General features: G+C 52.8%; 11 protein-coding genes across 11 annotated transcripts; 5 read left to right on the plus strand and 6 right to left on the minus strand.

Annotated features, from left to right (window-relative positions):
* Window positions 1-1,026: 1,026 nt before the first annotated feature.
* On the plus strand, window positions 1,027-2,266 carry N7498_003123 (velvet factor family protein; the record flags this gene model as incomplete). The annotated part of the gene is made up of 4 exons (XM_058450185.1): window positions 1,027-1,254; window positions 1,321-1,400; window positions 1,459-1,935; window positions 1,990-2,266. 4 exons carry the CDS (start codon window positions 1,027-1,029, stop codon window positions 2,264-2,266), a joined length of 1,062 nt encoding a protein of 353 aa, XP_058309647.1.
* A 2,068-nt stretch (window positions 2,267-4,334) lies between these two features.
* Window positions 4,335-5,396, plus strand: N7498_003124 (TauD/TfdA dioxygenase family protein; the record flags this gene model as incomplete). The annotated part of the gene is made up of 2 exons (XM_058450186.1): window positions 4,335-4,481; window positions 4,533-5,396. The coding sequence occupies 2 exons, from the start codon at window positions 4,335-4,337 to the stop codon at window positions 5,394-5,396; spliced, it is 1,011 nt and encodes a 336-aa protein (XP_058309648.1).
* Window positions 5,397-6,060: 664 nt separating this feature from the next.
* On the plus strand, window positions 6,061-6,690 carry N7498_003125 (putative IgE binding protein; the record flags this gene model as incomplete). The annotated part of the gene is made up of 2 exons (XM_058450187.1): window positions 6,061-6,315; window positions 6,367-6,690. 2 exons carry the CDS (start codon window positions 6,061-6,063, stop codon window positions 6,688-6,690), a joined length of 579 nt encoding a protein of 192 aa, XP_058309649.1.
* A 216-nt stretch (window positions 6,691-6,906) lies between these two features.
* N7498_003126 (Ribosome assembly protein 4) lies at window positions 6,907-8,573 on the minus strand (the record flags this gene model as incomplete). Its single annotated transcript, XM_058450188.1, has 3 exons — window positions 6,907-7,150; window positions 7,206-8,281; window positions 8,349-8,573. The coding sequence occupies 3 exons, from the start codon at window positions 8,571-8,573 to the stop codon at window positions 6,907-6,909; spliced, it is 1,545 nt and encodes a 514-aa protein (XP_058309650.1).
* Window positions 8,574-9,217: 644 nt separating this feature from the next.
* On the plus strand, window positions 9,218-12,096 carry N7498_003127 (MutS family protein MSH4; the record flags this gene model as incomplete). The annotated part of the gene is made up of 6 exons (XM_058450189.1): window positions 9,218-9,703; window positions 9,754-10,113; window positions 10,166-10,315; window positions 10,364-10,483; window positions 10,538-10,625; window positions 10,673-12,096. 6 exons carry the CDS (start codon window positions 9,218-9,220, stop codon window positions 12,094-12,096), a joined length of 2,628 nt encoding a protein of 875 aa, XP_058309651.1.
* A 279-nt stretch (window positions 12,097-12,375) lies between these two features.
* Window positions 12,376-14,830, minus strand: N7498_003128 (E3 ubiquitin-protein ligase HEL2; the record flags this gene model as incomplete). The annotated part of the gene is made up of 3 exons (XM_058450190.1): window positions 12,376-14,032; window positions 14,094-14,332; window positions 14,417-14,830. 3 exons carry the CDS (start codon window positions 14,828-14,830, stop codon window positions 12,376-12,378), a joined length of 2,310 nt encoding a protein of 769 aa, XP_058309652.1.
* Window positions 14,831-15,434: 604 nt separating this feature from the next.
* On the minus strand, window positions 15,435-16,564 carry N7498_003129 (SWIB/MDM2 domain protein; the record flags this gene model as incomplete). Its single annotated transcript, XM_058450191.1, has 5 exons — window positions 15,435-15,620; window positions 15,673-15,726; window positions 15,780-16,250; window positions 16,340-16,476; window positions 16,558-16,564. 5 exons carry the CDS (start codon window positions 16,562-16,564, stop codon window positions 15,435-15,437), a joined length of 855 nt encoding a protein of 284 aa, XP_058309653.1.
* A 435-nt stretch (window positions 16,565-16,999) lies between these two features.
* EifCb (translation initiation factor eIF3 core subunit b) lies at window positions 17,000-19,686 on the plus strand. Its single transcript, XM_058450192.1, is given in 5 exon segments — window positions 17,000-17,132; window positions 17,192-17,384; window positions 17,451-18,159; window positions 18,171-18,986; window positions 19,042-19,686. 5 exon segments carry the CDS (start codon window positions 17,060-17,062, stop codon window positions 19,468-19,470), a joined length of 2,220 nt encoding a protein of 739 aa, XP_058309654.1. The 5' UTR covers window positions 17,000-17,059; the 3' UTR covers window positions 19,471-19,686.
* A 23-nt stretch (window positions 19,687-19,709) lies between these two features.
* Window positions 19,710-20,551, minus strand: N7498_003131 (putative extracellular SCP domain protein Pry1; the record flags this gene model as incomplete). The annotated part of the gene is made up of 2 exons (XM_058450193.1): window positions 19,710-20,201; window positions 20,246-20,551. The coding sequence occupies 2 exons, from the start codon at window positions 20,549-20,551 to the stop codon at window positions 19,710-19,712; spliced, it is 798 nt and encodes a 265-aa protein (XP_058309655.1).
* Window positions 20,552-21,292: 741 nt separating this feature from the next.
* N7498_003132 (exocyst complex component Sec10 family protein) lies at window positions 21,293-24,047 on the minus strand (the record flags this gene model as incomplete). The annotated part of the gene is made up of 3 exons (XM_058450194.1): window positions 21,293-21,563; window positions 21,616-23,887; window positions 23,939-24,047. The coding sequence occupies 3 exons, from the start codon at window positions 24,045-24,047 to the stop codon at window positions 21,293-21,295; spliced, it is 2,652 nt and encodes an 883-aa protein (XP_058309656.1).
* Window positions 24,048-25,334: 1,287 nt separating this feature from the next.
* N7498_003133 (uncharacterized protein) lies at window positions 25,335-26,092 on the minus strand (the record flags this gene model as incomplete). Its single annotated transcript, XM_058450195.1, has 3 exons — window positions 25,335-25,441; window positions 25,496-25,754; window positions 25,805-26,092. 3 exons carry the CDS (start codon window positions 26,090-26,092, stop codon window positions 25,335-25,337), a joined length of 654 nt encoding a protein of 217 aa, XP_058309657.1.
* Between the last annotated feature and the right edge of the window lie 176 nt (window positions 26,093-26,268).

A 26,268-nucleotide genomic window follows, 5' to 3' on the forward strand; every position in this document is an offset into this window, starting at 1 on the left:
TCCGGAATCGGTATATCCTTGGATCGCCGCAACCGGCGGGTTGAAGAGTAGCTGGGACCGTGAGAGAAACTTCTTCAGAAGAACCGGGTCGCGGTTACATCGGCAGGTTCAAAGCTCTCGCGCAAACGCTTCGTCCCCATTCGAGGAGGGGGCCCGACGGACTGGGTCCAGGTTCCTGCGCCGGCTGCGCGGATCTTTTTGACAGTTGGGAATGAAATGCGAAAAGGCGGACGCACTTGACTGCAACCAGAGAAGTTCGAGAACGTCACTCCCCTCCAAACTCCACACCTTCCAACTCCTCCCCTTAACTCTTCCCTCTCTCTTTTCTTCTCCCCCCTTTTCATCCGCGGGTTGAGAAGTGCTCTCAGGTCCTTTTTATTTATCGGAGTTCTTGAATCGGTACGTCCTGACTTTTCCTTGGGGTGGATCAGCCCGACTTCGTGCGATCCGTGGAATCCCAGCAAATCTCCCGCACTCTGACAGCTTCGTCTCATGGCTCGACCCGGGCACGAATGCTTTCATGCTTGATAGCGCTCTCTAACTCCGATGTTTCATAGCGATCTGGTTTATCGGACTCCTCTATCTACCACGGACTTTCCCCCTCTGCCCAACCTCTCCGAACCACCCGTCGCCACTCCCGCACTCGTTTCGGTGGTTCTGGTGGGAAAGCCTTTGCGCCGTCCGCTTCCGCCAGCCTGCTCGATTTTTCTCTCTACAAAATACTTCCCCCCGATCGCATCATTCCGACCGTACTGAAGGCGCCGACTCACCCACCATTTTGTTCGCTCGACATCCCTCGTTTTCCCCGGATAGAACCCGCGAGGCCGATAAGACCGTTCGCGACCGCGTCAGCCCGGCCGAAAGTCGATGCTCCAACTGTGACGTCTGATTTTCGCGGGGTCGCATGTCACGTCTATCCCCCACCTCTAAGCAGCTGAGGGTCCGCCGTCGAACAGATCTATAAAAGAGGAGGGACTCGTCGTTACTATCGCCAGAGTCGTCCCCGGTTCCTACCCTTCTCGAACCATGTACGCCGTTGAGCAGGATAGGGCCCATCCGGTGCCGCCACCTCCTCCGCCCCTCTCAATGGACCGCATCTCTGCTCCGTCCGCCGCCTATCCCACCCCGGGTTCGGGTCCTCTACGGTCCTCCGACCACCTGGCGCCTATATCAACCATACACGAGGGCCGTATCTGGAGCTTGCAAGTTGTCCAGCAGCCCATCCGCGCTCGCATGTGCGGTTTCGGTGATAAGGTGGGTGACTTTTCCGCCGCATGCGATCCTACAGTACTAAATTCTAACCCGCGTTTCCCTCTTTAGGATCGAAGACCAATCACCCCACCTCCGTGTATCCGTCTCATTGTACGAGATGCGCACACAGAAAAAGAGATTGATATCAAGTATGGGCCCCCCAATCTCGGCTTGCTCCATCGCTCTCCCTTGCTGACCGCTTCCCAGTGAAATCGACACCTCGTTTTACGTGCTCACGGTCGATCTATGGAACGCCGACGGCACCAATGAAGTCAACCTCGTGAAGCACTCGGCCACCTCTCCCTCCATCTCGACCGCCATGTCCTCCTCTTACCCACCCCCACCTCAGAGCATGTCTCCTACCTACCCGCCCTACGGCCAAAATCCGTACGGTCCGCCCGTCGGCTACCCGCAGATGAATAACTACTACGGCGGACAGCAGATGGCATATCAAAATCCCTACGGTCAGCCCGTGGGTTATCCCCAGTACGGCTACGGGGGCAGTCAGATGCCCACTGCCATGTCACCCGCACAGCCTGTTTCGGGAGGCCCGGGAGGAATGTTCACGCGCAACCTAATCGGCAGCCTTAGTGCCAGTGCCTTCCGCCTGACGGATCCGGACAACAAGATCGGCGTGTGGTTCATCTTGCAGGATTTGAGTGTACGGACAGAGGGTACATTCCGGTAGGTTCTTTCAATCTATACGTTGCGATTGAATGGGTTGCTAATGAGAAGCAGACTCAAGATGAGCTTTGTCAACGTGGGTTCACCGTCCACGGAGACCAGCAACGGCGCCCCCGTGATCAACCACGGCTCAGCGCCCGTCCTAGCTTCGGTCTTCAGCGAGCCCTTCCAGGTCTTCTCGGCTAAGAAGTTCCCTGGTGTGATCGAGAGCACTCAGCTCAGCAAATGCTTCGCGCTGCAGGACATCAAGATCCCCATCCGCAAGGATGGAGTGAAGGGCCCGCGCGGTCGCGGCGGCGATGGTGATGACGATGACGGTGATGACTATTAAAAAATGTGTGGACTTCTAGACGTGCAGTCAACCAATCTTGCTCCAGTACGAAACGAGTCCCCACCCGCCGCGGAGTGCATACTCCGGCATGGAGACGATGAATGAACAGAAGATATTTTCTCTTGCTTGGATCGGCGGGTCCAAGACGCGAGGCAAAAAGGAGGCGTGCTGGCTTTTACGGTGTTTTCTGGGGCCTCTTTTTGTTATGTTTTTTTGCTGGGTTTTTATATTGCTACACGGACAGGTGCTGGGGGTGTCTGGGGTTTTGTTTGGCCCTCGGCCGTGTTTATACCTCGGTGGCCGACCAGCTGCTCGTATATATCTTATTCGGTGAATTACTTGTTCTGTCAGATAATGCGACCCGTACCAAGGTAAGCTTGGAACCGTAAATTCGTAGGAATGTCCTCAGGTACCTACCTAGGCCGTGAGTGGCACCGAGGGTTGATGTGGGCCCATGGTAGTGGAGATAACCTTAAAACGCATGTTATTCCCTGTCATGCAGGGTTGCTTGGCTCGGTCAGAGCAAATCATTGCTACCCTTGGCCTTGTTTTCTGACGGTCACGGGTAACTCATGACGGCGGGATGGATGCATTTTGTCCCTATCTTTAGTAGCAGACCATTACCTAGACACGGTCGGTGAAACATGGCTCGCTCGCTTACAAAACAAGTGCACGTTCAAAGATAGAGACATCGGTCTTTTCTAGTCATCATGTATATGGTGGGCACCTAGGTACCTAGGCAAGAGTGTATACATCTGACCTGTTTCTATCAATACATCTAGCTGTAGGCTTCAATAGGGATGGTACAGCCAAACAATGGTCAGATCAAGCATGGGTGCGGAAACTTGGAAGATCAGGATGAACCTCAGACTCACGAAGACTGTGATGTGGGAAAGTAAGCAGAAAGAGGACTGTGCATATAGATACCTTTTCAAGTGAAGCGACAGCCGAGGAGCATTCAAGTGAGGGCATAGATAATATTAAATGGCATGTCTTTCATTACTCGTAGCCAGTGAGATATATCTCCTTCCTGTGCCGTGCAGTATAGTCGTGGTCGGCAGCCACACCGAAGGTTGACCTAAAACTCCTCATCTTGGATACCGTGGCATCTATTAAGTGCCCCCGACCGATTCGGAAGGAATATTTATCCTTGAATGCAGAATTTTGGCACACTACCGATACGTGATTAATTCGAATAGCCCAGTCATGGTTGATCGGAAGCCGATTGGGAGCTTGAGGAGGATAGACGAGCATTTTAGATTTTAGGCCTTGGTCACAGTAGAAATCGGCCCGCTTTCGAAGGGGCTATTTAATATCGCATTTCAGTGGATTTGACCGATTCCCATAGATTGTGCTTAATCTTACATTTCAAAGCCACTGATGATCAAATGTACAAATTTGGATATTTTTATAGTGAGTGATATTGCTTTTTTTGCTAAATGACTTAATTGGAGGCAGTATGGCCGAGTGGTTAAGGCGGCAGACTTAAGGTTCATACCAGATTTCTGCTCACTTTTGTGATCGTGGGTTCAAACCCCACTGCTGTCATACCTCGAACTTTTTTTTTTTGTTTTTTCCAGCCGGTAGACAACTACCTTATTCACCGCCGTATCTAAAGACCGTGTATACAAGCTAGGATGCAAAGCTGTTTTATTTGAAATAGGTGGCTTTTTATTTCAAGGTTCTTCATCATATAGAGTCGGTCGAAAGGAAAGAATCACTTCCAACGGCATGCAACTCTGTCTACAATAACGTCCAATAACAGCACCATTCAAGAACTATGAGTGTGACACGTAGCCTGTCTTCTCACTTTTTGTATCAAGCCACTTCAATAAGCTCGAGCAATCTAAATAAATGTGCGCTTCATCCGTCAGTATTCCGACGATGTGATCTGGACAGAAGTCCGGGCGTTCCCCGCACGGCAAGTAAGTATCTACGCTGTTCATTCCGAGATCCCAGTGACCATATAATACCCCATATAATACCAGTGCTATACTCTAGAAAACACATCTACCCAAGTTAGAATCCTACTCAGCGCAGTGGAAATCTCCCGAATAACTCCATCACGATGCCCGGACTCTCGCACGTCCCAAGTTTTAACAAGATCAGCATCACCGAGCTGCATCCCACATTCGGAGCAGAGATCAGTGGCGTGGAATTCTCACGGCCGGTCGAGGACGATGTGTTCCAGGAGATACTGGCTGCAATCAGCAAGGTAGGTATATACCTAGCAAGCCGCCATCAGAATGCATATGAACAGAAATAGTACGGGGTATGCGTGTTCCGCAACACGGGCCTCGACGACGCCCATCATGTCGCTTTCGCCGCACGATTTGGCGAGCTGGACGACGTGACCCCCTACCTGGCGGGTGGCCGGCCGCACCGACTGTCAGACGTGCGCCTGTTCGACGTCGGCAATATCGAACTCGACGGCAAGGTATTTGAGCTGGATAACGTACGACGGGAGTGGAACAAGGTGTGTGATCCTTCCGGACGTTCGTACCTCGCGAGACTCATCGATATAGGGCAATGGGCTCTTCCACGTGGACTCGAGCTTCAACCCACGACGGGCAGGATATTCGCTGCTACGCGCAGCCGAGCTTCCCCCGCGGGTATGGGCGGCGACACCGAGTTCGCCGACCTGCGGACCGCCTTCGACCGGCTCCCTCGAACGATACAGATGGATCTGCAGGAGCAGGACTATATCGCCGCGCACTCGCTGTGGCATTCTCGCAAGGTTGCATCGCCGGCGACCTTTGCAGACGTGGATCCAGAGGCGTACCCAATGGGTCGACACCGATTGTTTCAGAAACACGAAGCCTCCGGTCGGGATACACTTTATCTCGCAGCGCATATCCACCACGTTGAAGGACTGGACGCGGATGCATCTTCCACGCTGTTCAATCGGCTATTCATGCATGCGACGCAGCCACGGTTTGTGCTTCGCGTGGGGTGGGAACACGCCGGAGACTTGGTTCTATGGGACAATACGTGCGTGATGCATCGAGCGGTGGGAGGCAGCTTCGAGGGTAAACATCGGCGCGATATGCGGCGGGCGACGGTTCATGACGGCAGCGGCGGTGCGTGGGGCCTCAACGAGCGGAGCGAGATCCGACAGGGTTTACCGTAAATACTGGAGTCCCTTTGTCGGGCATGGGCATAGGCATAGGCATAGGCATAATTATTCGTTCCCGTCGCATGAACAGTCTAATTGAAGAACGGTAACTCCGTACACAGTACAGCGCTATTTTCCCCCTCCACAAATAGCTGAGACATGCATGCCGATCAGCATCATCCACGGTCGGTCAAACTCGTGTTAAAATCACGGACCCGCTGAAGTTTCCTGCTTCGGCCGCTTGGCATTTGATGTCTCACTGTTATAGGGGCGCTTGATTTCGCTTGTGGCTAGCGTTGATACTCGGACTTTTGCATGCCATACTCGTTGCTGAACTATGTAGCATCGGCATTGCCTCCGCGCAGGGACAAGCAGTGGTGTCTTAAACGTGCCCAATGAAGACTCCTGTCCGGCCACTTGGTGTCTCCATCCAGCGGGGATGTCCGTCATCGACTTGATATCCCAAGCCGAGTTTTTCGGTGTTTCCCTGGGAAACCGTAGGATCGAACCACGCGGGGTGTCCGAGCTAGTTGATCGTCCCTGACGACATGTACAGGATCCCGAACAACTCAAGAGTTATAAAGCGGCACACATTCCTCGTCAATAATTCATCATCATTCCATACTTCTTCGCTCCATTCTATACCTCCCTTCTTTCCGTACTTCCTCCAATCTCCAACATGAAGACCTTCGCTGCTTCTCTCGCTCTGCCCCTGCTGGCGGCTGCTGCTCCGGCCATGCAAACCCCCGAGGGCAACCCTTCTTTCGGCGTGATGGCCATCCGCTCCGCCTCTCCCATCCACTACATGCAGATGAACGCCGCAGGCCAGAAGTTCTGGCTGGGCGGCCAGACCTCCTCCTACTGCCCGGACCTGCAGGGTCTCGACTGCCCCGCGGGCAACCAGACCGTCATCGTTGGTAGCGGCTGCGCCCTGGTACGTTGCACGGTTTCGCATTCCACAACATTAAAACTAACGGCACTGCAGGACGTTGAGGTCCCCGGCGGCCAACAAATCTACGTCGACCCCTCTGGAGCTTTGAGCTTCACCCAGGCCCACTCTGCCTCCATTCCCCCGGGCTCCGCCATCGGTGGCTTCAAGTACGAGCCCGGCAAGCCTTGGTCTCACTACACCTTCAACGGCTGGGGCGCCAGTGGCTTCATGGCTTGCCCCACTGACGACAACCGCTGGCAGGTGTTTGCGGCCATGGAGAATGCCACTGTTCCCTCCGGCAACGTTGAGGACTGTCTCGGTTTCTCCGCCATGGCTCTGACCTACAAGGGTCCCGTCCCTGCCTGGCAGTACGTATAGATTCGATTTGATTGTTCTAGCGTTTCCTTGACTTGGATTGATCGTTTAGCATTGTACAATATCCATACGAGTGCATAGTGAACCAGTAGCAAGAATTAATAATTTGCTTCTATCATTTCTATCTCATAAAAGAATAAAAATAAAAATAAAAATAAAAATAAAATGTCCAGGGCTCATGCAGAGTACAGGCAATGGGTATCATTCTATATAGACTTTTTAGTTCCGCCAGATCCGAATCGCCTTGTCCTTGCCTCCGCTGCCGACCTTCTGTCCGTCGGGACTCCAGTCTACGGCAAACACCTCATCTTTGTGGCCCGGCAGATCCGTCGACAGCTTGCCCGTACGCACGTCCCAGACCTTCAGAGTGGTATCCTTGGAGGACGAGACTAGCAGCCGCGAGTCGGCGGAGAAGCAGCACTGGTAGACGGCGCCGACGTGGCCGCGGAAGGTCGTGATGAACCTGGAACGTGATTAGTCAATCAATGCAATCAAGAACAGCAGAATATTAAACTCACTTCCCGTCACGTCCATTCCACAACTTGACGTGGTTGTCGAAACCGGCGGACGCAATGTATGCCATGTCCGGTGAGAATGTGACGTGGTTGACCTCCTTCTGATGGCCCAGTAGTCGGGCTACGGGCTTGTTAGAGCTCGACGGCTCCCACAGATACATGGTGAAGTCATCACTGGCAGACACGAGCCGCTCAACAATCTTGTTGTTCACGGTCGCTGCCTGTTCGTACCGTTTCCGGGCGGCAGCCACCTTTTCGGCGTCAGTCGAAGGGACCTTGCCGGTGTGGTCGTGGTAGGCAGTACGCAGAGCAAAGTCCGTGGACAAAGCGAGGTGGTTGACACGGTGAGCATGCGATGCGAGAGTCTGGATGAGTGTGCCATCTTTCGGGTTCCAGATCTTAATGGTCTTGTCATGCGACGCCGTATAAATCTGGCCCGTGCCACCCCATTTCACACACGTTACCGATCCCTTGTGTCCAGTGAGAACATGTTCGATCCGCTTCGATGCCACATCCCACACCCGGACGGTCGAGTCCTTGGACGAGGAAGCGATGCGGGGGCACCCGGGCTCCTGGAGATGGTATGGCTCCCAAGCCAGATTGGTAATCCACTTCGCATGGCCCTTGAGGGGACCTCCGAGCGCAGCTCCCTTCTTCGCATCCCACACTCGCACCGAATTATCCATACTACCGGTGGCAATCATCGCTCCGTTGGGCGAGTAGGCCACCGCTAGCACCCAGCTGGTGTGTCCCTTCAATGTATGCAACGGCGTACCCGTGTCGCAGTCCCATACACGTGCTGTGGAATCACCGCTTCCAGACACCATCGTAGACGAGTTAATGGGGGAGAAAGACGTGGCGAGGATAGCCTCGCCGTGTCCCGCAATGGAGGCCGCGCAGCGCGAAACCGCCTTGACTCGGAACACCGCCTGCGGCGTGAAAAATAGGGAAACAGTATCCTCGGTGGTCTTGATCCCTGGTTGGAGAAGCGAGTGGTACAGGTCCGCAAGAATGTCGATTGTCTGATCGCCCTTGTCGGATTGGTAGGTGAAGCGGTACGGAACACGGTCATCGTCGTCCTGTATGAAGTAATTTGTTAATCGAGATCTTGCGCCACACCCTCGAATGGTTCCTTCCGGTACTTACATTTCCTTGTAACGTATTCAAGAGGGTCTCCAGGTTCTTGGTGTTGGCATCGGCCACTGGGACGGAGACCGCAGGTCCGGTAGCATTGCCGGTGGCCTGGTCGAAGAATTGGACGCGGACGCTGCCGAGATCGGTGGGAATACTCTGGATCTCCTGCTGCTCCCTAGCCTTTTCGGCCGCAGCGACCTTCTGGCGCTTGCTAGGCGGGGGAACGAGGGTCGACATGTTGCTGGGGGAGTTGGAGGAGGAAGAAATTTTGACGGCTTATCAGAGCTTATCGCGGGGGTACCAAACGTCACTCCGTGCAAATACAAGGTGGTCAAGGCAGATCCACTATTTGAGAACATACTTTTTAACATGTTTTCTAGCATTTCCGATGTTATAGAATTGTCAATATGCTTCTTTACCCCGATGCTCCCGAGGTCCTGATGAACGATGTGATTTAGCAATTGGCAGCGTGCCATAGGGGAGTATATATCACCAGAGCAAAGTGCATACAGAAAATCGTTTTGTGTGATTTCATATTGCTCGAAATAACAAATCTTACCTGTCTAGAGAACCCGGAAATACATTCAGACATTCCAATGTCTATCACTACGATGTCCCAGCTCATATCCTAGTACGGTACAATTCCAATTGGATTGGGACTGACGCGGAGATAGATGTAAGGTGTGCTATAATTCCACCAAAGACCCGATATTACATCGCTGCATGTTTGGTCGAGTTTTTAATTAAATGCTACCAATTGTGACATTAGTGAAATTTCAGCAAAAACTGGTTTGTTTGGGAGGAAGAAGCAGGTCAGAGGGACCCGCGGCCATCTCTTCCTTGTTGCCCACTTTGACCTATCTACCATCATCACAACCAAAATGTCCATCACTTCGCGAGCAACGGATGACTCGTTTGTCCCCTTGACGTCAAGGATCAGCAGCAGGTACCCGCCAACGGGTCGGCCAACCACCACGGCTACCAGTGTCGCTGGACAAGACATCGTCTGTGCCATCAGCGAGTCTCGTGGCGTCTCGTCCATTGTTGGCTTGGCCTTTGTCAACCTCGCCACAGCGGAGGTGGTCCTGTCCCAAATCTGCGATAGCCAGACTTATGTGAAGACAGTCACCAAGATCGGTGTCTTCGAGCCTAGTGAAATTCTATTCATGAATACCGTCAAGGAATCCAAGCTGCGCTACATCATTCAAGAGAACATACCAGGCCCGATATTCACCTTTCTGGATCGCAAGTATTGGTCTGACAAGATGGGCCATGAGTATCTGGAACGATTGGCTTTCCCTGACGAGCTTGACTCTCTCAAGGTGACACTGGGAGGGAACTTCTTTGTGGCATGTTGCTTCGCTGCGGTATGTGTTTGCTCGTCGAAGCCATCGGACGTGGAATAATTGAGTAACAGGTGCTGAGGTATGTTGAGCTGGAGCTCCAATGCGCTTTTTCCTCCCACTCCCTGCGGATCAGACTCGAGCCGTCACAAGGGTCCATGACCATCGACCTAGCGACTATCATATCCCTTGAACTCATCCAGAACTTGCACAATACGAAGTCAAAGGATAGCCTGTATGGGCTGCTCAACGAAACCTTAACACCCATGGGGGCCAGGTTGTTGCGGGCAAACATCCTGCAGCCGTCCACTGAAAGAGTGAAGCTAACAGCAAGGTACAACGCCGTTGAAGACTTGTCTTCCAAAGAGGATATGTTTGTTTCTGTCCGCCAAGCATTGAAAGGCTTCGTCGACGCCGATAGAGTCTTGACCTCGGTAAAGCACTTTCCTCTCTCTCCGGCATATAGAAATCGGGCTGACTTGGAAGATCATTCTTGTCCCCACTAACCGAACGGTCCAATATATCGAGCAATCGGTTAACAATGTCATCATGCTGAAAACATTTGTGTCTGGAATCAAGAAAATTTACCAAGCCCTGGGGGCTGCACAAAGTGATTTAATCTCGACAATCCGCGAGGTACTGCAGTCGAGCTGCTTGAATTGCCATTTGACTGACTTGCTCTAGCTATGTTGTCCCGCAGGATATCGTGCTGTCGAGCAGCTCATCAATGCAACGTTGAACGAGCACATCACCTACCAGAGCAAACCATTAGATCTTCGGAACCAGCGAGTGTACTGTGTCAAGGTGGGTCTCGTACCTTTTTAACCATTCTCCTCTCTACTTTCTTACGTACTACAGGCTGGGGTTAACAGTCTCCTCGATGTGGCCAGACAGACGTACAAGGAGGCCAATGCGGATGCTTCAGAGCTTGTGGACAAGCTAGCAGGTATGCAGCCGCCTAGATCATTAGAACTGGCTACTAAAGTATTTCAGAAACCTGCGAAATGGCCTTGGATCTCAAATATGACACAGCTCGTCAATACTACATCTGTATTTCCATTTCAGATGCGGAGTCACTGCCTGATGTTTTCATCAATGTGTTCCGTAAGAGGAGTCGCGTCGAATGTCAAACGCTAGATCTCGTCAAATTGAACCAGAAAATCACCGATGCACACACCGAAGTGATAAGCATGAGCGACCAAACTGTCCAGGAACTGATCCGAGATGTGTGCGCGCAGGTTTCAGGACTATTTCGAGTCAGTGAAGCCATTGGGATGTTAGACATGCTGACAGCCTTCGCCCAGCTGGCTACCAGCTATGATTACATTCGTCCGGAGCTGACGGCCACACTGGCGATCAAAGCCGGCCGCCACCCAATCCGAGAGCGAATCCACAGCAGCAAGTTCGTACCAAACGACGCCTATGCCACACCTCAAACACGGTTCCAAGTTATTACTGGCTGCAACATGAGTGGCAAGTCGACGTATATCCGCTCAATGGCACTCATGACCGTCATGGCACAGATTGGCTGCTTTATACCAGCTCAATATGCCTCTTTCCCCGTTGTACACCAACTGTTCGCACGTATGGCGACAACCGACGACCTGGATGCCAATGTATCCACTTTCGCAGCGGAAATGCGCGAGATGGCATTTATCCTGCGCCACGTCCAACCTCGGGCGATGGTACTCGTTGATGAGATCGGTCGAGGTACGAGCACAACAGATGGCCTCGCAATAGCGGTTGCATTGGCAGAAGCTCTTCTTGCCAGCAACGCTCTGGTATGGTTTGTCACACACTTTCATGACCTGGCACGTATTTTGTCTGATCGAAATGGCGTGACGAATCTTCACCTTGCTGCAGATATTACAGCCGGTGCGAGCAAAATGACCATGTTATACCAAATTGCCGAGGGTCCAGTTCCAGACCGACGATATGGTCTCGTTCTCGCCCAGCTAGTCGACCTCCCCCCTGCTGTTCTGGAAGTTGCGAAACGAGTCTCAGAGACATTGGACGGCTTTGCTCAGCGCCGAAATAGTTCGTCGCGTGTGGTTACAATCGCACGGAAGCGAAAGCTTCTTCTTTCGCTCCGCGAACAACTTTTTATCGCTCGAGACAGCACCATGGATGACGAATCTCTCCGCCGCTGGCTGCTTGAATTGCAAAACGATTTCACGATGAAAATGGCAGCCATGGATCAGGAAATGGATTCGACTAGCGACAGCCTCAGTGAACCCGCTGAGCATCAAACCTCAATTCATAGTAGCCCAGTTCTCGACTCTTGTCATCGTTCATCGAGCATAAGGGAAGGCTCGAAACGTTCCGCAGCGAAAGTGGGGACTGGCTCCGAACCTATCTCGATTGAATCCGACTTCGCATCAGAGACTGCTGACACTGACATTGTTGTACTGGTTTGACTTTCCGTGGCTGCAAACCAAATAATTCTTCCATGGTTTTAGCATCTATATGGCCTGTACCCATAATTCCATGGCCTCTTGGCGATGAGCAGCAGAGTCGAGTATACCTTTACCCCTCCACCTCTCAGAGTAGTTAATATCTCGTTAAACACGGCATATTTAATTCGAGACAGAACTCAAAGAGAAAACAAAAAAAGATAGATAATAGCTCACATTAACTCATTCATCTATCAAACGCTGAAAACATGGTATCTGACAAGTAGATGGGACATTGACCACTTAACCAAAGTGGAAAAGCGTCTGCTTCCCCTTCTTATTCTTCTTGCCTTTCTTGCCCTCGCCGAGATCATCGAAGTCAGCCGGTTCAGCGGGAGAGGCAATGCCAGAGGAAGGGTTGGATCCCCAGGCATCTGGCGCCGGTCCGCGCCGGTCCTCCCATCGAACATAGCCGCGGGTCTTGCCGGCCATCATAACGTTCGGCTTAGGAGCCGCAGGCAAGGCAGGAAATGCATCACCACCGCTTGCAGCCGAGCGAACGGAGCTAGAGGGTGTCGCAGCCGAGGGCCGGCTAGGGGCAATGTTGATTGACGGGCGTGAAAATGATGGTGGCGGGGCGGCTGCGGCCCAGGGTGTAGCAGACTGACCACCGGTACGGCGAGAGGAACCGGCAGCGGCGGAGAGAGGCGGGAAGGGATTTGATGATGAAGATGAAGCTGAGGATGAGAGGGCGCCGCTTCTGCCAACGGCGGAACGAGAGGATTGAGCAGTGGATGATTTCAAGCGCAAGACACGGCTGCCGCCGGTGTTGACGGTGCCAGGTGACATGCCTGGCAAGAGACCGCCAGGGCCTGGCAGTGCAGGGTAGTCCTCGTTAATGGCGCGCCAGTCATTCCAGGCCTGGAGCAAGTTAATGCGCTTGGAGTTGTCCTCATAGATCTCCGCCAGCTCCTTGATGAGCTTACCGAGCTCGGAACTGGATGTATCGAACAGAGAGAAGAAAGCGTCAATGAGCTCGGTGGCCGAGATGGACGATGTGCGATAGCTGGAGACTCTGTTGCGGAATTCCGTCAACTTGGTAGCATCATTGCGCAGGAGATTCGATGCCCGCTCAACAACAGCTGTGTGTCGTAGCCGACGAGCTTGATCTTCCGGACCAAGTGGTTGTGAACTGGCAGCAAGGCTGAGACCGTTGAGTCCCTCGGTGGGCGGCTGTGGTGTTCGCGATCTAGACTGGATTGGAGTGGCAGCGGCTGATCGGGCCGGGGCTTGGACGGACTGCGTCTCATCGCGAGATAGCGCTCCACCAAAGCTACGCTGAGTGACCGACTGGGAGCTTTGGATGGCCATTTGTCGCTGGTAGGCAAGTTGGTCTCGCCGCAAAGGTTGAGCGCTAGATGGTGGTAATGGTTCAGCATTGGGATCACGGCCTCGACCAGCGCCACGACGTTGTCGTTGCTGTTGTTGATATGGGCTCCGCATGTTATCAAACTCCCTAAGATCCACCAGCCGGGCGTCTCTTCGGATATCTTTGGATGTGCCGTTGGGATGCTCTTCCAGCTGATGACCCTTCAGGTCCATTTGGGTCTCGAACACCACAAACTTCTTGTCCAGACACTCTTGATCAAGACAGAGGAAGTGGTCTTTCTGGAAATGACTTTCAAGGGCCGAGTAATCAACGTAGTACTGTTGCTCACGATTGTTGGAACGGCGGTCACAGATATGGCAGCGTTCGTGCTTCTCACGACAATGGGTATATAGCTCATCATCACCATAGAACCGTTGCCGACAGAAACCGCATTCGGGATGTCCTTTGAAACCGCTCTGATTGATGGCACCAGGTTGGTCATCGCCATACTTTTCGTGCTTTCGTAATTCGGCGTGCGTGAAGAGGGTATGCTCATGGGTAAAGACCTTTTTGTTCCGTGTACAAAGGTCACTAGTTTAAAAATTTTAGCCGATTAGTCGTCGCTTAGTGGTGTAGATATGCAGGTACATACCACATCACCTTCCCATGCTTGCTTTTCACATGACGATGCAAGTCCGGCCAACCTAAGCAAGCTACATCGCAGTCCTCATCGGGGCAATTATACCGAAGCAACAGGACAGTGTCCTCGAAGATCTCATCCTTCTCATATTGGATGCCCAGGTTTTCGTCGGTCCGAGCAAAGTCCTTTTTCTGGAAATCCTCAAAGCGTCGCACGGGATCGTCGGTAAATATCACGAAGGCAGACTCGGTCTGGACACCCGTATAAGTTAGTTTTTTCCATGAAAATCCATAAAGCCGAGGGCCGATCGCGGGCCAACCAGGAGGCAAACTTACACGACAATGAGCACAACCCTTGCTCTTGTACAGCGCCCGAAGGCGGAGAGCACAAATATGACACGTCCGGTGATTGCAGGGAGAGACCGAGGTGTGTTCCACCTTGGAGGCGCAAATAAAGCAGACTTCTCCGTCATCCGCATCGTCCGTGGCAGCGGCAACCTGCCTGGAGCCTACCGTCGCAGTCGTGGAGGGCTCCGAATCGTTGCGAGCACCGTCAGCATTCTGTTGTTTGTCGCGTCCACCAGAGTTTTTGCCTCCACGACCACGAGACCTGCCTCCTCTGTTTGCGCCGTCCCCGGAGTTTTGATGGGCGTCTGCACGGCCGGAGGGGGGTGCCCCTCCACGGCCTCGGCGGCGACCACCACGGCCCTGGCCTGAGGACCCGGGTGCTGGAGGCGCGTTGTCAGCCATGGCGCAGACGGGGGAGTTGAAGATCAGCGCTGCAGTTAAGGTTCACGGGTCAATTATCGCCGACAGCTGCAGAGCTCGAAATTGTGTGTGGGGTGGGAGAGAAAAAGATCTCGGCCCGCTGACTGAGCGGAGCTGCGGGCTTGGTTTCTGAAGATCCAGATGTCAGAACGAAGAAATCATATTATAATGTGGTTGGCTTAAGAAGACTTTACATACAGCTTACCTACATTCACTGGGATCGATCAGACAATTTTAACAAACCACTATTTGCCTGGCAAACGCAAGGCGGGATGGTCTACAAACATACAAATTTACCTTTACGCGGCCTTCAACTATTCAACCATAGATGCAATTGATAGAATTCGACAATGATCACTATTCGAGTGCTTCACCAACTCCCGCTGGAGGGCAATATCAATAACTTGGGAAAAGAGCAAAAGCGCCAGAGAAACAACAGCCCTAAAAAGGGGGTTCACGCCAGCATCCCCATGCATCGCAAAATCCAAATGACAGAAAAAAAAACGAGAGTCGTTAGGGCCGATGAACTACCCATCTGGGAGCATTGGCACTGGGGGAAAAAAACAGACCATGATCCCAACCAAAGCTATTCATCCGGGCTGTACAAGTTCTGGTTCAGGATTTTGGTCATGGTGAACATGTGCACTCGATCCTGCTTGAAGACGGCGCGCATGGCGTCGTCGCATCGGATCTGGCGTCGGTCACTGGGATCCTGAAGTTCATTCTCCCGGATATACTCCCAGACCTTCTTCACCGTTTGAGGCCGCGAAAGCTAGTCTAAGAGTTAGCCAGACGGACTTGAGCGCAAAGCGAGAGGAGCTTACCGTCACTTCTCCACCTAGCAACGCGGACAGAGGCGGAGAGAGGTTGAGGGGTTTCTGCAAGCAATGTTAAAAGCCATATTACAATCAACCCGAGTAATGCCTCTTACATGGAACCCGCCAGTTCGGTTGACCTCCTTCTTTTTGTTTGTGTCCGAGCCAGACTCGATGTCCGAGTCGTCGTCCGCCTTGACCCGCTTTGAAGTCTTGGCTTTGCTTTTCTTCTTAGATGGAGCTGCGCGACGAGTGCCTCCGCCTCTTGTTGGCCGCGCGCGCAGATTCTCCTCGGCCTGCAACTTCGCCGCATAGAGCGCATCGGCGTCGACGTCGGCATCTGCGTCGACATTGGCCCCGGCATCCGGCTTGTGTTTCTTGGCGGGCGGCTCGCTGTCAACAGGCGATGCTTCCTCGCTATCGGCGTCGCGTTTCACAGGGGACGAGGACGGGGGTGGGGATGGGACTGCAGAAGCGGAGTCGCCTTCTTTGTGGCCGTTGCTGGCGGTGGTCTCTTCCGGAGACCCAACGCCGTTCTTCTCCGCATAGACATCGAATCGTTCCATGATGAGCTGCTTGACGGCAGCCTGTCCATCGAAATTGTAAGCATTCTTCCTCGAAGCAGTTATTGCACTTCCTGGTCTCGACGAAGGCGATCTGACCAGAGCAGACATACCTTCTGCGGAGTGAGATCATAACCGACGACTTCCTGGAGACCCTTGCGAATCCGCTTCTCGGAGATGGTATTGAGATCACTCTTTCCGAGAATCGAGTCAATGATCTCGACATATTGATCGCGTAGTTCTGGAGAAACTATGGCACCAAGTTAGCGACACACTTGCGCACGCTGAGGTTCCGGCAATTGCAGCCGGGGCAACACCGAGGGCAACGCACGCGACATCTTGTCTGCGGCCAATTCTGATTGTTTCCTCCGTAGCCGCTCGCTATCACTGTTGATAAGCTAAAGATCCTGCGCTGGAGCTCCCGCCGGCAACTTTGGCCGTTAGTTGTAGACAGCGCAACCCGGTACTTAAGGTCAGGTGGGTATAGTCGCACTGGCGCTTAGGAGCGGTTGGGGGGTTGTGCAGGGCGGGAGGACCTGGGGCGCAAGGACACAACACGAGGGAGGAGCCGAGGAAATGAGAGCCGGGACGCAATCGCGAGATTTGGACAAGACGGCAGACGCAGCAACAAAGAGAGACCCCGCCGCAGCTCCGAAAGCAACGGCGATGCGCAGGCCGGGGAAATTGATGATTAAGCGCACGTGATCCATCGGGAAGCTGAGTCAGCGCGCACAAAGAAAGCGGCTTGGCGTCCACTTTTGTTTCTTGTGGGAAAATCCTCAAAGTCCGCACATCTGCTCCGCTCCACGGCTGTCGCCTTTCGCTACCCCATCATGGCGCCCAGTTTCGACACTTTGACCGAGCAGGACCTCCACGAAGAGGAGGAGGAGGAGGTCGATTTCTCCGGTGCGTGCAGAATCTTTCGCCCCGGCCGTGTGCCCCTCTCTAACAATGTCCCCCGGTAGATCTCAAGGAACAATACGAAGTTAAACTCGAGGAGGGCTTGGACACATTCGTCGTCATCGATGGCCTCCCCGTCGTCCCCAAGGATAGCCGACAGAAACTCGTCAAGTTCTTGTTGAGGAAGCTGACCTCCGTCGGTCAAACCTCCGAAGATGCCGTTTTTATGCCGCTGAACGACAAGGACATGACCGAAGGGTGCGTGATGGGTCTCGGAATACTGTGGTGGATGCGATAACTGATCTGATGTGGATGGTTTTACAGATTTGCCTTTGTCGAGTACGAAACCCCCGAACAGGCCGTCGCCGCCGTCAAGCAGCTGCACGGCGTCCCTCTCGATAAGAAGCACACCCTCGCCGTGAACAAGTTGATGGATATCGAGCGCTATGGTCGCGAGGGCCGCATTGAGGAGGAATACCAGGAGCCCCAGGTCGAGCCATTCAAGGAGAAGGAGCACCTGCGCTCGTGGTTGGGCGATGCCAGCGCCCGTGATCAGTTCGCCCTTTACCGCAACGACAAGGTGGGCGTGTTCTGGAACAACAAGGGCAACCCGCCAGAGAACGTCGTCGACCGCGCCCACTGGACACAACTTTTCATCCAATGGTCCCCCAAGGGTAACTTCCTTGCCTCCGTCCACCCCCAGGGTGTCCAGCTCTGGGGTGGATCCTCCTTCTCAAAACAAAAGCAATTCCCCCATCCATTCGTTTCATTGATCGAGTTCTCGCCCTTGGAGGGCTATTTGACTACATGGTCGGCCCGCCCGATTCAGGTCGAGGAAGGCCAGCCTATCCTGACCTTCGAGGAGGATGGAAAGAACATTATTGTTTGGGATATTGAGACCGGCAAGCCCCTTCGGTCATTCGTCTCCCACGACCTCGCTGCTCTCCCCCCGCCATCGAGGGTGACGTTCAACCTAAGAAGAAGGTCCAGTGGCCCGCTTTCAAGTGGTCTGCGGACGAGAAGTACGTGGCCCGTATGTTCCAGGGTCAGTCGATCTCCATCTACGAGCTCCCCAACATGAACCTCCTGGGCCGTACCTCGGTAAAGATCGAGGGTGTGAACGACTTCGAATGGTCGCCCGCCACCGTCACTCGTGACGGTGTCAAGCAATACGAGCAGTTGCTCTGCTTCTGGACTCCCGAAATTGGCAGCAACCCCGCTCGTGTCGCCATGATGAGCGTTCCCTCCAAGGAGATTGTCCGTACCCGTAACCTGTTCAATGTTTCCGATGTCAAGTTGCACTGGCAATCCCAGGGTACCTACGTCTGTGTCAAGGTCGACCGTCACTCCAAATCCAAGAAGTCTATGGCCACCAACCTGGAGATTTTCCGTGTGCGCGAGAAGGGTGTTCCCGTGGAGGTTGTCGACAGCCTCAAGGACACCGTGATCAACTTCGCCTGGGAGCCCAACGGTTCGCGTTTCGTTCTGATCAATACTGGCGAGAACCCCACCGGCGCTGCCATTCCTCCCAAGACCGCTGTTTCGTTCTTTGCCCCCGAGAAGAAGGGCAACACCGCCGGCAGCTTCAAGCTTGTGCGGACGGTCGAGAAGAAGACCAGCAACGGTATCTACTGGTCCCCCAAGGGCCGTTTCGTCGTCGTCGCCACCGTCCACTCCCAGTCCAACTTCGACCTTGACTTCTGGGATATGGACTTCGAGGGCGAGAAGAATGATGCTGAGAAGGACCTGGCCGCCAACCTTCAGTTGATGAAGACCGTCGAGCACTACGGTGTGACTGACATTGAGTGGGACCCTACCGGTCGCTACGTGGTCAGCAGTGCCAGTGTGTGGACTCACTCGGTAAGGCGACCCTTTTTACCCGATTCTATTTGAACAGATTCTAACTAGACTTTAGATGGAAAACGGCTGGAACATGCACACTTTCTCCGGCAACACCCTCTCCGAAAACCCCACCGAAAAGTTCAAGCAGTTCGCCTGGCGCCCGCGCCCACCCACCCTCCTCAGCAAGGAGGAGCAGAAGCAGGTCCGCAAAAACCTTCGCGAGTACTCCAAGGAGTTCGACGAGGAGGACAAGTACGCCGTGGACATTGCCAACACCGCCGTTGTGGAGACACGCAAGCGGGTGCTCAGCGAGTGGGTTGCCTGGCTGCGCCGCGAGATGGAGCTCCAGGCCGAGGAGAAGGAGGCCTTCGGACTCCCCGAGGATGCCGACTCGCGCAAGCTGGCCCTCGACGCACCGATCGGCGGCGAGGAGCAGGGCGACACGGTGGTGGAGGAGATCGTGGAGGAAATCATCGAGGAGACCGAGGAGGTCATTGGTTGACGAACCCATTTCTTTTTTCTCTGTCGCATATAATGTTCTTTTTCACCTTTTTGTTGCCGGCGTCCTCTGCGCTTCGACCCGGCTTTTCCCCGTTTGTTTGGTCCGAGGATCGGGGCCTCCCAAAATCCGATAGATGGAGCTGTGTGCGACCTCTTGATGTGCCATGTGGATAAGCATGAGAAATGCCTACGAACAAGCAGATGTCGACATTCACGTATTTTGCATTCTATAGTAAACTTTCATGTATACAACATCCCAACGGCCACGCTTCCCAGAGCCAGCAACATCATGCGCAGCGAGAAGTCACTTTCACCGTTCATCGTTGCGCCTCCGTTGGGTTGACTGGCAGATGGACTCGATTTTTTCGGCACGACATTCTTCTTGAAGTACATGTCGTGTTCGCCAACCACGTTCCCAGCCGGGGTGTACTCGCATACCACGTACCAGCCCTGCACCCGCGTGGTGCCGTCCGCTCTGGGGCTCAAGTAGCTCTCATCGTCAACATCTCTCCGCGTCTTATCGTGTGTATATCCACAGTTGATCGCAGCGCATCCCACTTCGGTCGTCGATTTCCACACCAGCTGTGTGAAGTGACCGGTTTGCTCTGTGAAGCCCGTCGGCTTTTGGAAATTATAAAGTCTCCCTTCATCGCCCCACGCATCGACAGCTGCAGTGGCATTGGGGTAACCAAAGGCGAGATTTTCCCCATAGGGACCGTGCTGGACATAATACTGTTAGAAAATCGTCTTGCACTTGCGGAAACTGAACTTCTTACCGAGTGTTTCCATATACAAGCCTCCGCCCAGTCCTGCGCATACTTCACCAGAGTTTCATTCCAGACCAATGGGTTTGCATCATGAGAGCGACGATATTCATTGCTGGTCTGCAAGACTGCTTCCTTGAAACCGTCAAACGAGGTGTACGAGGCCGCACTGGGCGCGGTGGGCGTCGCTTGAACAATTGTCGATGCGTCCACGGTGCGGGTCACATAGACAACGTTGTCGGTATTGACACCGGTAATCAAGCTGATGGCAAACACGAGAAGCCAAAGGAGTAACGCATAGTGGGAGGGGATCGACATTGTCTATACCATCTCGGTAGGCCTCCGTCCTATAAATCTGGGAAATTGAGACTCCGCGATCGATCACTGCATTGCAAAAATCTCCAAGTTGTAATAGTGCGGTTTCTGAAGAAGAGCCAGTTTCACATCTGCTGTTGCTGCTGTGTCAGGCCGCCGCAATACGCGCCAGGACCGGGGATGATCGCGCGCCGATGAAGACAATTTCATTTCAGGGAGTGTCATCAGGAACATCAGGAACATATATGAGGTCCTCTTTGACTTGGCGGGCCAGAACCAGTGGAACCAGATACAGGAGACATGACGTCCGGTATAGTGAGAAGGTATCAGCGTCACATCCAATCGATCGAAGCCAGGTTCGGTTCAGCCCCACGAAGCAGAGGGAAGCACAGGGAAACACAGTGCCTGAGACCCCGGCAAATTGAGTACGATACTGCGCTGTTTGAGCCCGAAAGCGGACGAAGGGTTTGTTGGCTCGGAGGGTCTGGATGTCGTTTCAGACGAAGCGCGATGTTCCAACAGCCGCTTTGACGTCACCCGCGCAGAGATGCTACCTCGCAGCGGATGAGCCGGGACCCTTTGAACAACATAATGATCCCTACAATTTTAATACGGAACAATTGTTAATTTTAGCTTTAGTAGAGATTGTCAATTCGTGATGATATGGTGGTGAGTAGGTGTGAGATGCCAAGACTAGTACTATACTTCTATGCTAGCAACTCGCTATACAGCTGGGGTATCTGTTTACATCACGCTGCATCCAATGCCGTACATGGCTCTTTCAACATCTCTCTTCACTTGGAACCAGTCGGCTCGCCGTTCTGCAAACTCGTAGACTTCCTCCACACGCCAGATCCCCTGGAACCGATCCGCGTCGGCGATGATTGTCGCCAGTTCCTTGGCGTCGGACGGGTCAATCAGGTAGATCTGGGCGAGCTCGCGGAAGGCTTTGAAATATAGCAGGAGCTCTTGGTTCCTTAGGGCCTGTATGAACTTGAAGTAGTGGTTCATGTCGCTAGAAAAGGAGTTAGCAGAGCCTGCGCCGAAACATTGCGGAAATTACATACCTGATCAGCTTCAGGGATCCTTCCACACTGATTCGCTGTCGCTTGAGATGCTTGCACAAGGCAGTGAACAGCCGGAGTCCGACCTCTTGATTGAACACATCCAGTGTGCTCTTGTCGGTGCTCCCTACCAGCATCTGCGTGTGGGATGACACCACATCCACCACTGCTGTGGCGGCTTCACTGAGACCCACGTCCATGGTCTGTCGATGGGGATTCGACGAGACGCCAGGGTTGAAATCCGTAGCTAACTGTCGAGTGGCGAGAATGTAATCCACTTCTTCCATGAGGACATCAATACCCTTGTTCAACCCGGCAGCCACGCGCTCATCAAGCATCTGCTCGAACTTCTTCTTTTCTTTCACGGCCGGGTCGAGAAAGTCGTTCCGATCGGTCAGCCTCGTGCCGATCAATTCCTGCTCATAGAAGACATCTACCATCTGCAAGATCAGATCACCGACGTTGACTAGTTCCAAGAAAGTCACCAATGGTTCAACCCCCGTTGAATCACGCTCGTCGTGTTCGCGCGGCCGGTAGTTCGATAGGTGATCGACAGCCTTGTCGAAACCAATAATCACATGGCGGTGACCCAAGATACGAAGAAGAGCAACGAAGATCGCCTCGCACTGCTGCTTTGCCGCTCGTCCAAACTCTCCGCCCAGTCGAACAAACTGCGCAGCTCTCTCCAGGCTTGATTTGGCGGAGTGAACGAGACCCAGTGCAATCTCGATGCTGAACAAGGATCTGATGCCTTCCATCTTCGTTTTCATGATCGCTGCCTTGGCCGCGAGTTCAGTGGTCGGGGCCTCTTCAATGGCTGGCGTCGTTGGTGATGAAATGGTGGAGAACCGGTTCGGGCTCTTGGGTGCGACAGGATTGCCATCTGCCTCGGAGCCCGACTTGGCTTCTTCGCTGGCCTTTGTACCGGAGAAACTAGGAAGAATATTCACTGGCATCATGATCACTTTCTTGAACGAAGTGAGGAAGTCTCGCTTGTCGGCCTGTCGATTCACATTGGACATCAAGAAAGATTCTCTCGAAGCAGCCTGCTCAGAAAGCTGGCGATCCCACTCAGACACGATGGCTTCGGAGTTCTTGCGGAAATGATCGAGCTCCTCGGCCAGATAAAGGTCAAGATGCGGCTCGTAGATCTTGCATACCACTGAGTCCAAATATTGGTCGAATTTGTCCCCCGAGTTCCGTATCGGTAGCAACGATTCTGAGAGGTTCATGCACTGTACAAAGGTCACAGAAATCGCCGTGAGATAGGACTCCAAGTTCGTGCGATGAAGCTCATCAAAGATGGGCGTTAGAAAAGGATAGAGGACATCTTGTCCCACCTTCTCCATGAAAGGAGTCGCAACATCCAACGCCGAAGGAAACACGCGGTTCATAATCGACACCTCCTCATTGTAACCCACGCTCAAGCGTGTAAAGAACGCCTGTGTGTGCTGGGTCTTTATGTGGCCAGAACTATCAATGCAATCAGCCACGCTGCCCAGTTCAGACTTGCGCGTTATCAAATGATTGTGATGGATGAAGATATCCACGGCAGAGTTTCCGCCATTGAGTGTCCACAAAGTGTGGGCGTATTTGCGCATCGTGCCATCAATGTCGTCCTTTTCATATGCGTTTCGAAATTCATTCAACGCGGCGGTCTCGAACATGGATGTGGCGCGTTCGAGACGATCCACTCTTTCGGTCCATCCCGAAGTCATGTCGCTTTTTGAGAAATCCAATAGCTGCGACAGAATCCGAGCCTGTGCTTGCGGGTCTTTATATTTGGTGAAGACAAGGTTCTCGGTCGAGGGCCCATTGCTGGCAATATTGTCATAGAAGGGTGCCAACGCAGCATGGATCTTCCCATACTCCTGGCGTGCTTCACCTCGGATGGACCTAGCTTGCTTCAAGGCATCCAGCACGGGGTCGTCGACAGCGTCTTCCAACAGATTGGGTGGAGGGGCAGTGCTGCTCATGTCGATTTTGTCAAAGCCATCGGAAACGGCTGTGACGTCTTTGTCGACCGTGATCATAGGAACGGTGCCATCCACCTGGTCTGCAAATTCTTGCTGCTTGACAGTATCTACGTCCGCAATAGTTCCATAGGTCTCCTCAAGGTGTTTTCGGGCGTCCGATTCGTCCCAGCAGCCAATTCGCTTCAGTCGCTGCACCCACCGGGTATCGTCATACGCCATCTCGTGAAGGAGTTTGCAGGAGCGGGCTGCATGGATGAGGTCGACGGGACCGAGGTAGTCGAGGATCGAGGACATGATCTCTACAGCTTGTCAGCGGATTTGTCGTGTCTGTAGGCCTTGTGATGACGCACCTGCTGGAAGCGAAGCTTTGGAAATTTCCTCCATGGACGCCATGCGCAATGAGGCCAACACATCTCTGCGTGGCTTGGCCGGCGCCTGGCCTTTCTTCCCGTTCGGCATTTTGTGTTCCTGTTATCTTCATCGGGACATCGAGCGTGTGCGGAGTTGCTCGGCGCGGGGACGTGGGCCTCAAGCCTCGATTCCACCCAAGTCGCGTGAAGCCGAGGCAATGAACTGTTTGGTGGTTGCGATAAAGATTGTTTAATGAACCATCAGTCTAAAAAGAGGAAAAATCCCACAAAGTCGCTCGCCGCATCGGCACACGAATGATCGACCTCCGCTTCGAGCGGCGATCAGCGCCAAGGGTCCATCTCACCGCCTCCTGGTGATACGGCAGTATGCAATCAACGAAGTATCAAATGTAAAGGAATGACTGCTTTGTTCAATGTTGGAGTATAGGTATTGAGCATGGCTTCTGAAGTCCGGTACCCAGGAAGCCATGTTAAGGACGATGTCTGTTTGGAATGGCACAAGTAAGTGCTTCACAGCTGTCCTCTCACGAATTTACCGCCGGATCATCCTAAATGGAGAGGCTTAGTCTCGCTAGATGACAACCAATATCCGTCAGATTTGAAAATAACCTGCGAGAAACTTCCTTGAATTATGAGGGAACCAGGAAGTCTTGAAACTTAGGTTGAAATTGAAAGGGATCTTTTTGAGCGTCCATTCATTTCAACCTTCAAGGCATTCTCTGTACTAGCCCTTGTACTCAAGCTCCGGTGACCACTGTCAGGTATGGTAGTGGGCCAAGGAAGCAGATACACTTTTAGGACGTCATAGCAGAGATGAGGATACGTTGTTATCTAGGGGATCACATGTACTGAACGAATGGCTGGCTTAATTACAATCGGCGAATGCCAGGCTTCATGGCGACGATAAGGACAGTCGGCGACCGCGCTCAATTGGGCTCTTCTTGCTACGGTCATCTGCACACTGACGTGAGTTCGGCTGCTTTCGCCTAGAAGCGGTCTGATGTAAATAGCCGCTCTCTTTTTTGCCCTTACCAGGTAAAAACATTGAGTGAACAAGCCTATCATTAGAGGTGGCGGTCAAGTTCTCAAGACATGTATATCTACTTTTACGTGAACAGCAGTTGTGTGAACAATATCCAAGATCATCCACGGATGGTGAAGTGCAATTTATCTATCGCTATCTGTATTCATTTGTGCCTCATAGCAGCTCAAAACTGCTCCCAAATGAACAAGCCTTATAGGCGCTGGGTATAATAAAACTGGACGGCTCGCGTGCAAGTACGCCAAGAGGTGGTTGAATCGACGTCCAAGCCATGAAATAACAAAATCAGAGGAAAATCAAGCCACGTATCGTCATAAAAATCAAAGTCCACCCTTATTGAGGCTTTGGGACCGAGTGAGCCTGGGAGACATGGCTCGCAGATCCTGTGGCTTCATCGAAAATATTGTAGCCGTAGTCAGCTGCATTTGGTGGGGTATACACTAAAAGAACCATTAGTTTCTGTTGAGAATGCGGTGGGGCTAGGCGATACTCACGGTGCAAAGAGACAGCGAGCTGGTTGTTACTGGGGTTGTGAACCCGGTGAAGGCCAATGTCATCCGCGATGTAGGTCACTTCATTCATTCCCAAGGTCGTGGAGGACTTGACTGTCAAAGGCTTGGATTCCCCGGGTTTGTTTTCTGGGGTATGGTAGACGGTTTCGTGCAATTGTCCAGCTAGAACCTTCATAATGCAGTGGGCGTCGGCGTGGTCGTGGATGGGCGAACCCTTTCCAGGGTTCCAAACCAGAAGAAGCTATAGAAGTTAGTTAAGCCCTCTGGAAAAGGTACACTCTTTCAACTCACTATGTTGGCCTTGTGATTGATATTCTCGATCGCATTGCGAGTATAGTTTTTGCTCGTGTCGTTATGGAAGTAGCTGATCCAGTCGCTGGGATCCGATGTATATTTTTTCAACAACGAGATCAGATACTCAGGGTCAACATCTTCGGATGAGATGCCGCCGGACTGTCCCAAATGCTGCTTGATGTCTTGAATGACACCGTCCAGATTGTATCGCTCCTTGAATGGTTGGTAGGAAGGGGCTAAGTCCTTATCGATGGTGACGGGACTGGGAAGGACAGAAGAAAACATTTTGTGTTCGTGTGCGAGGAATGTTATGATTCAGGATGGAGGTAAAGTTGTACGTAGAGCAGAAAGTATTTGATTTAAGGAGTTATAAAGGATTCCAGCGTGTCCCAGATCGCAATTGTGCGGCAGTCCCCGACGAGGACTGACGTCGTGGTTCAATCGGCGATTGATACCGGGCC

Source organism: Penicillium cinerascens (assembly GCF_028974065.1).
Source record: "Penicillium cinerascens strain IBT 15544 chromosome Unknown contig_24_segment0_segment0, whole genome shotgun sequence".
In the NCBI taxonomy this organism is placed as follows: Eukaryota; Fungi; Ascomycota; class Eurotiomycetes; order Eurotiales; family Aspergillaceae; genus Penicillium; species Penicillium cinerascens.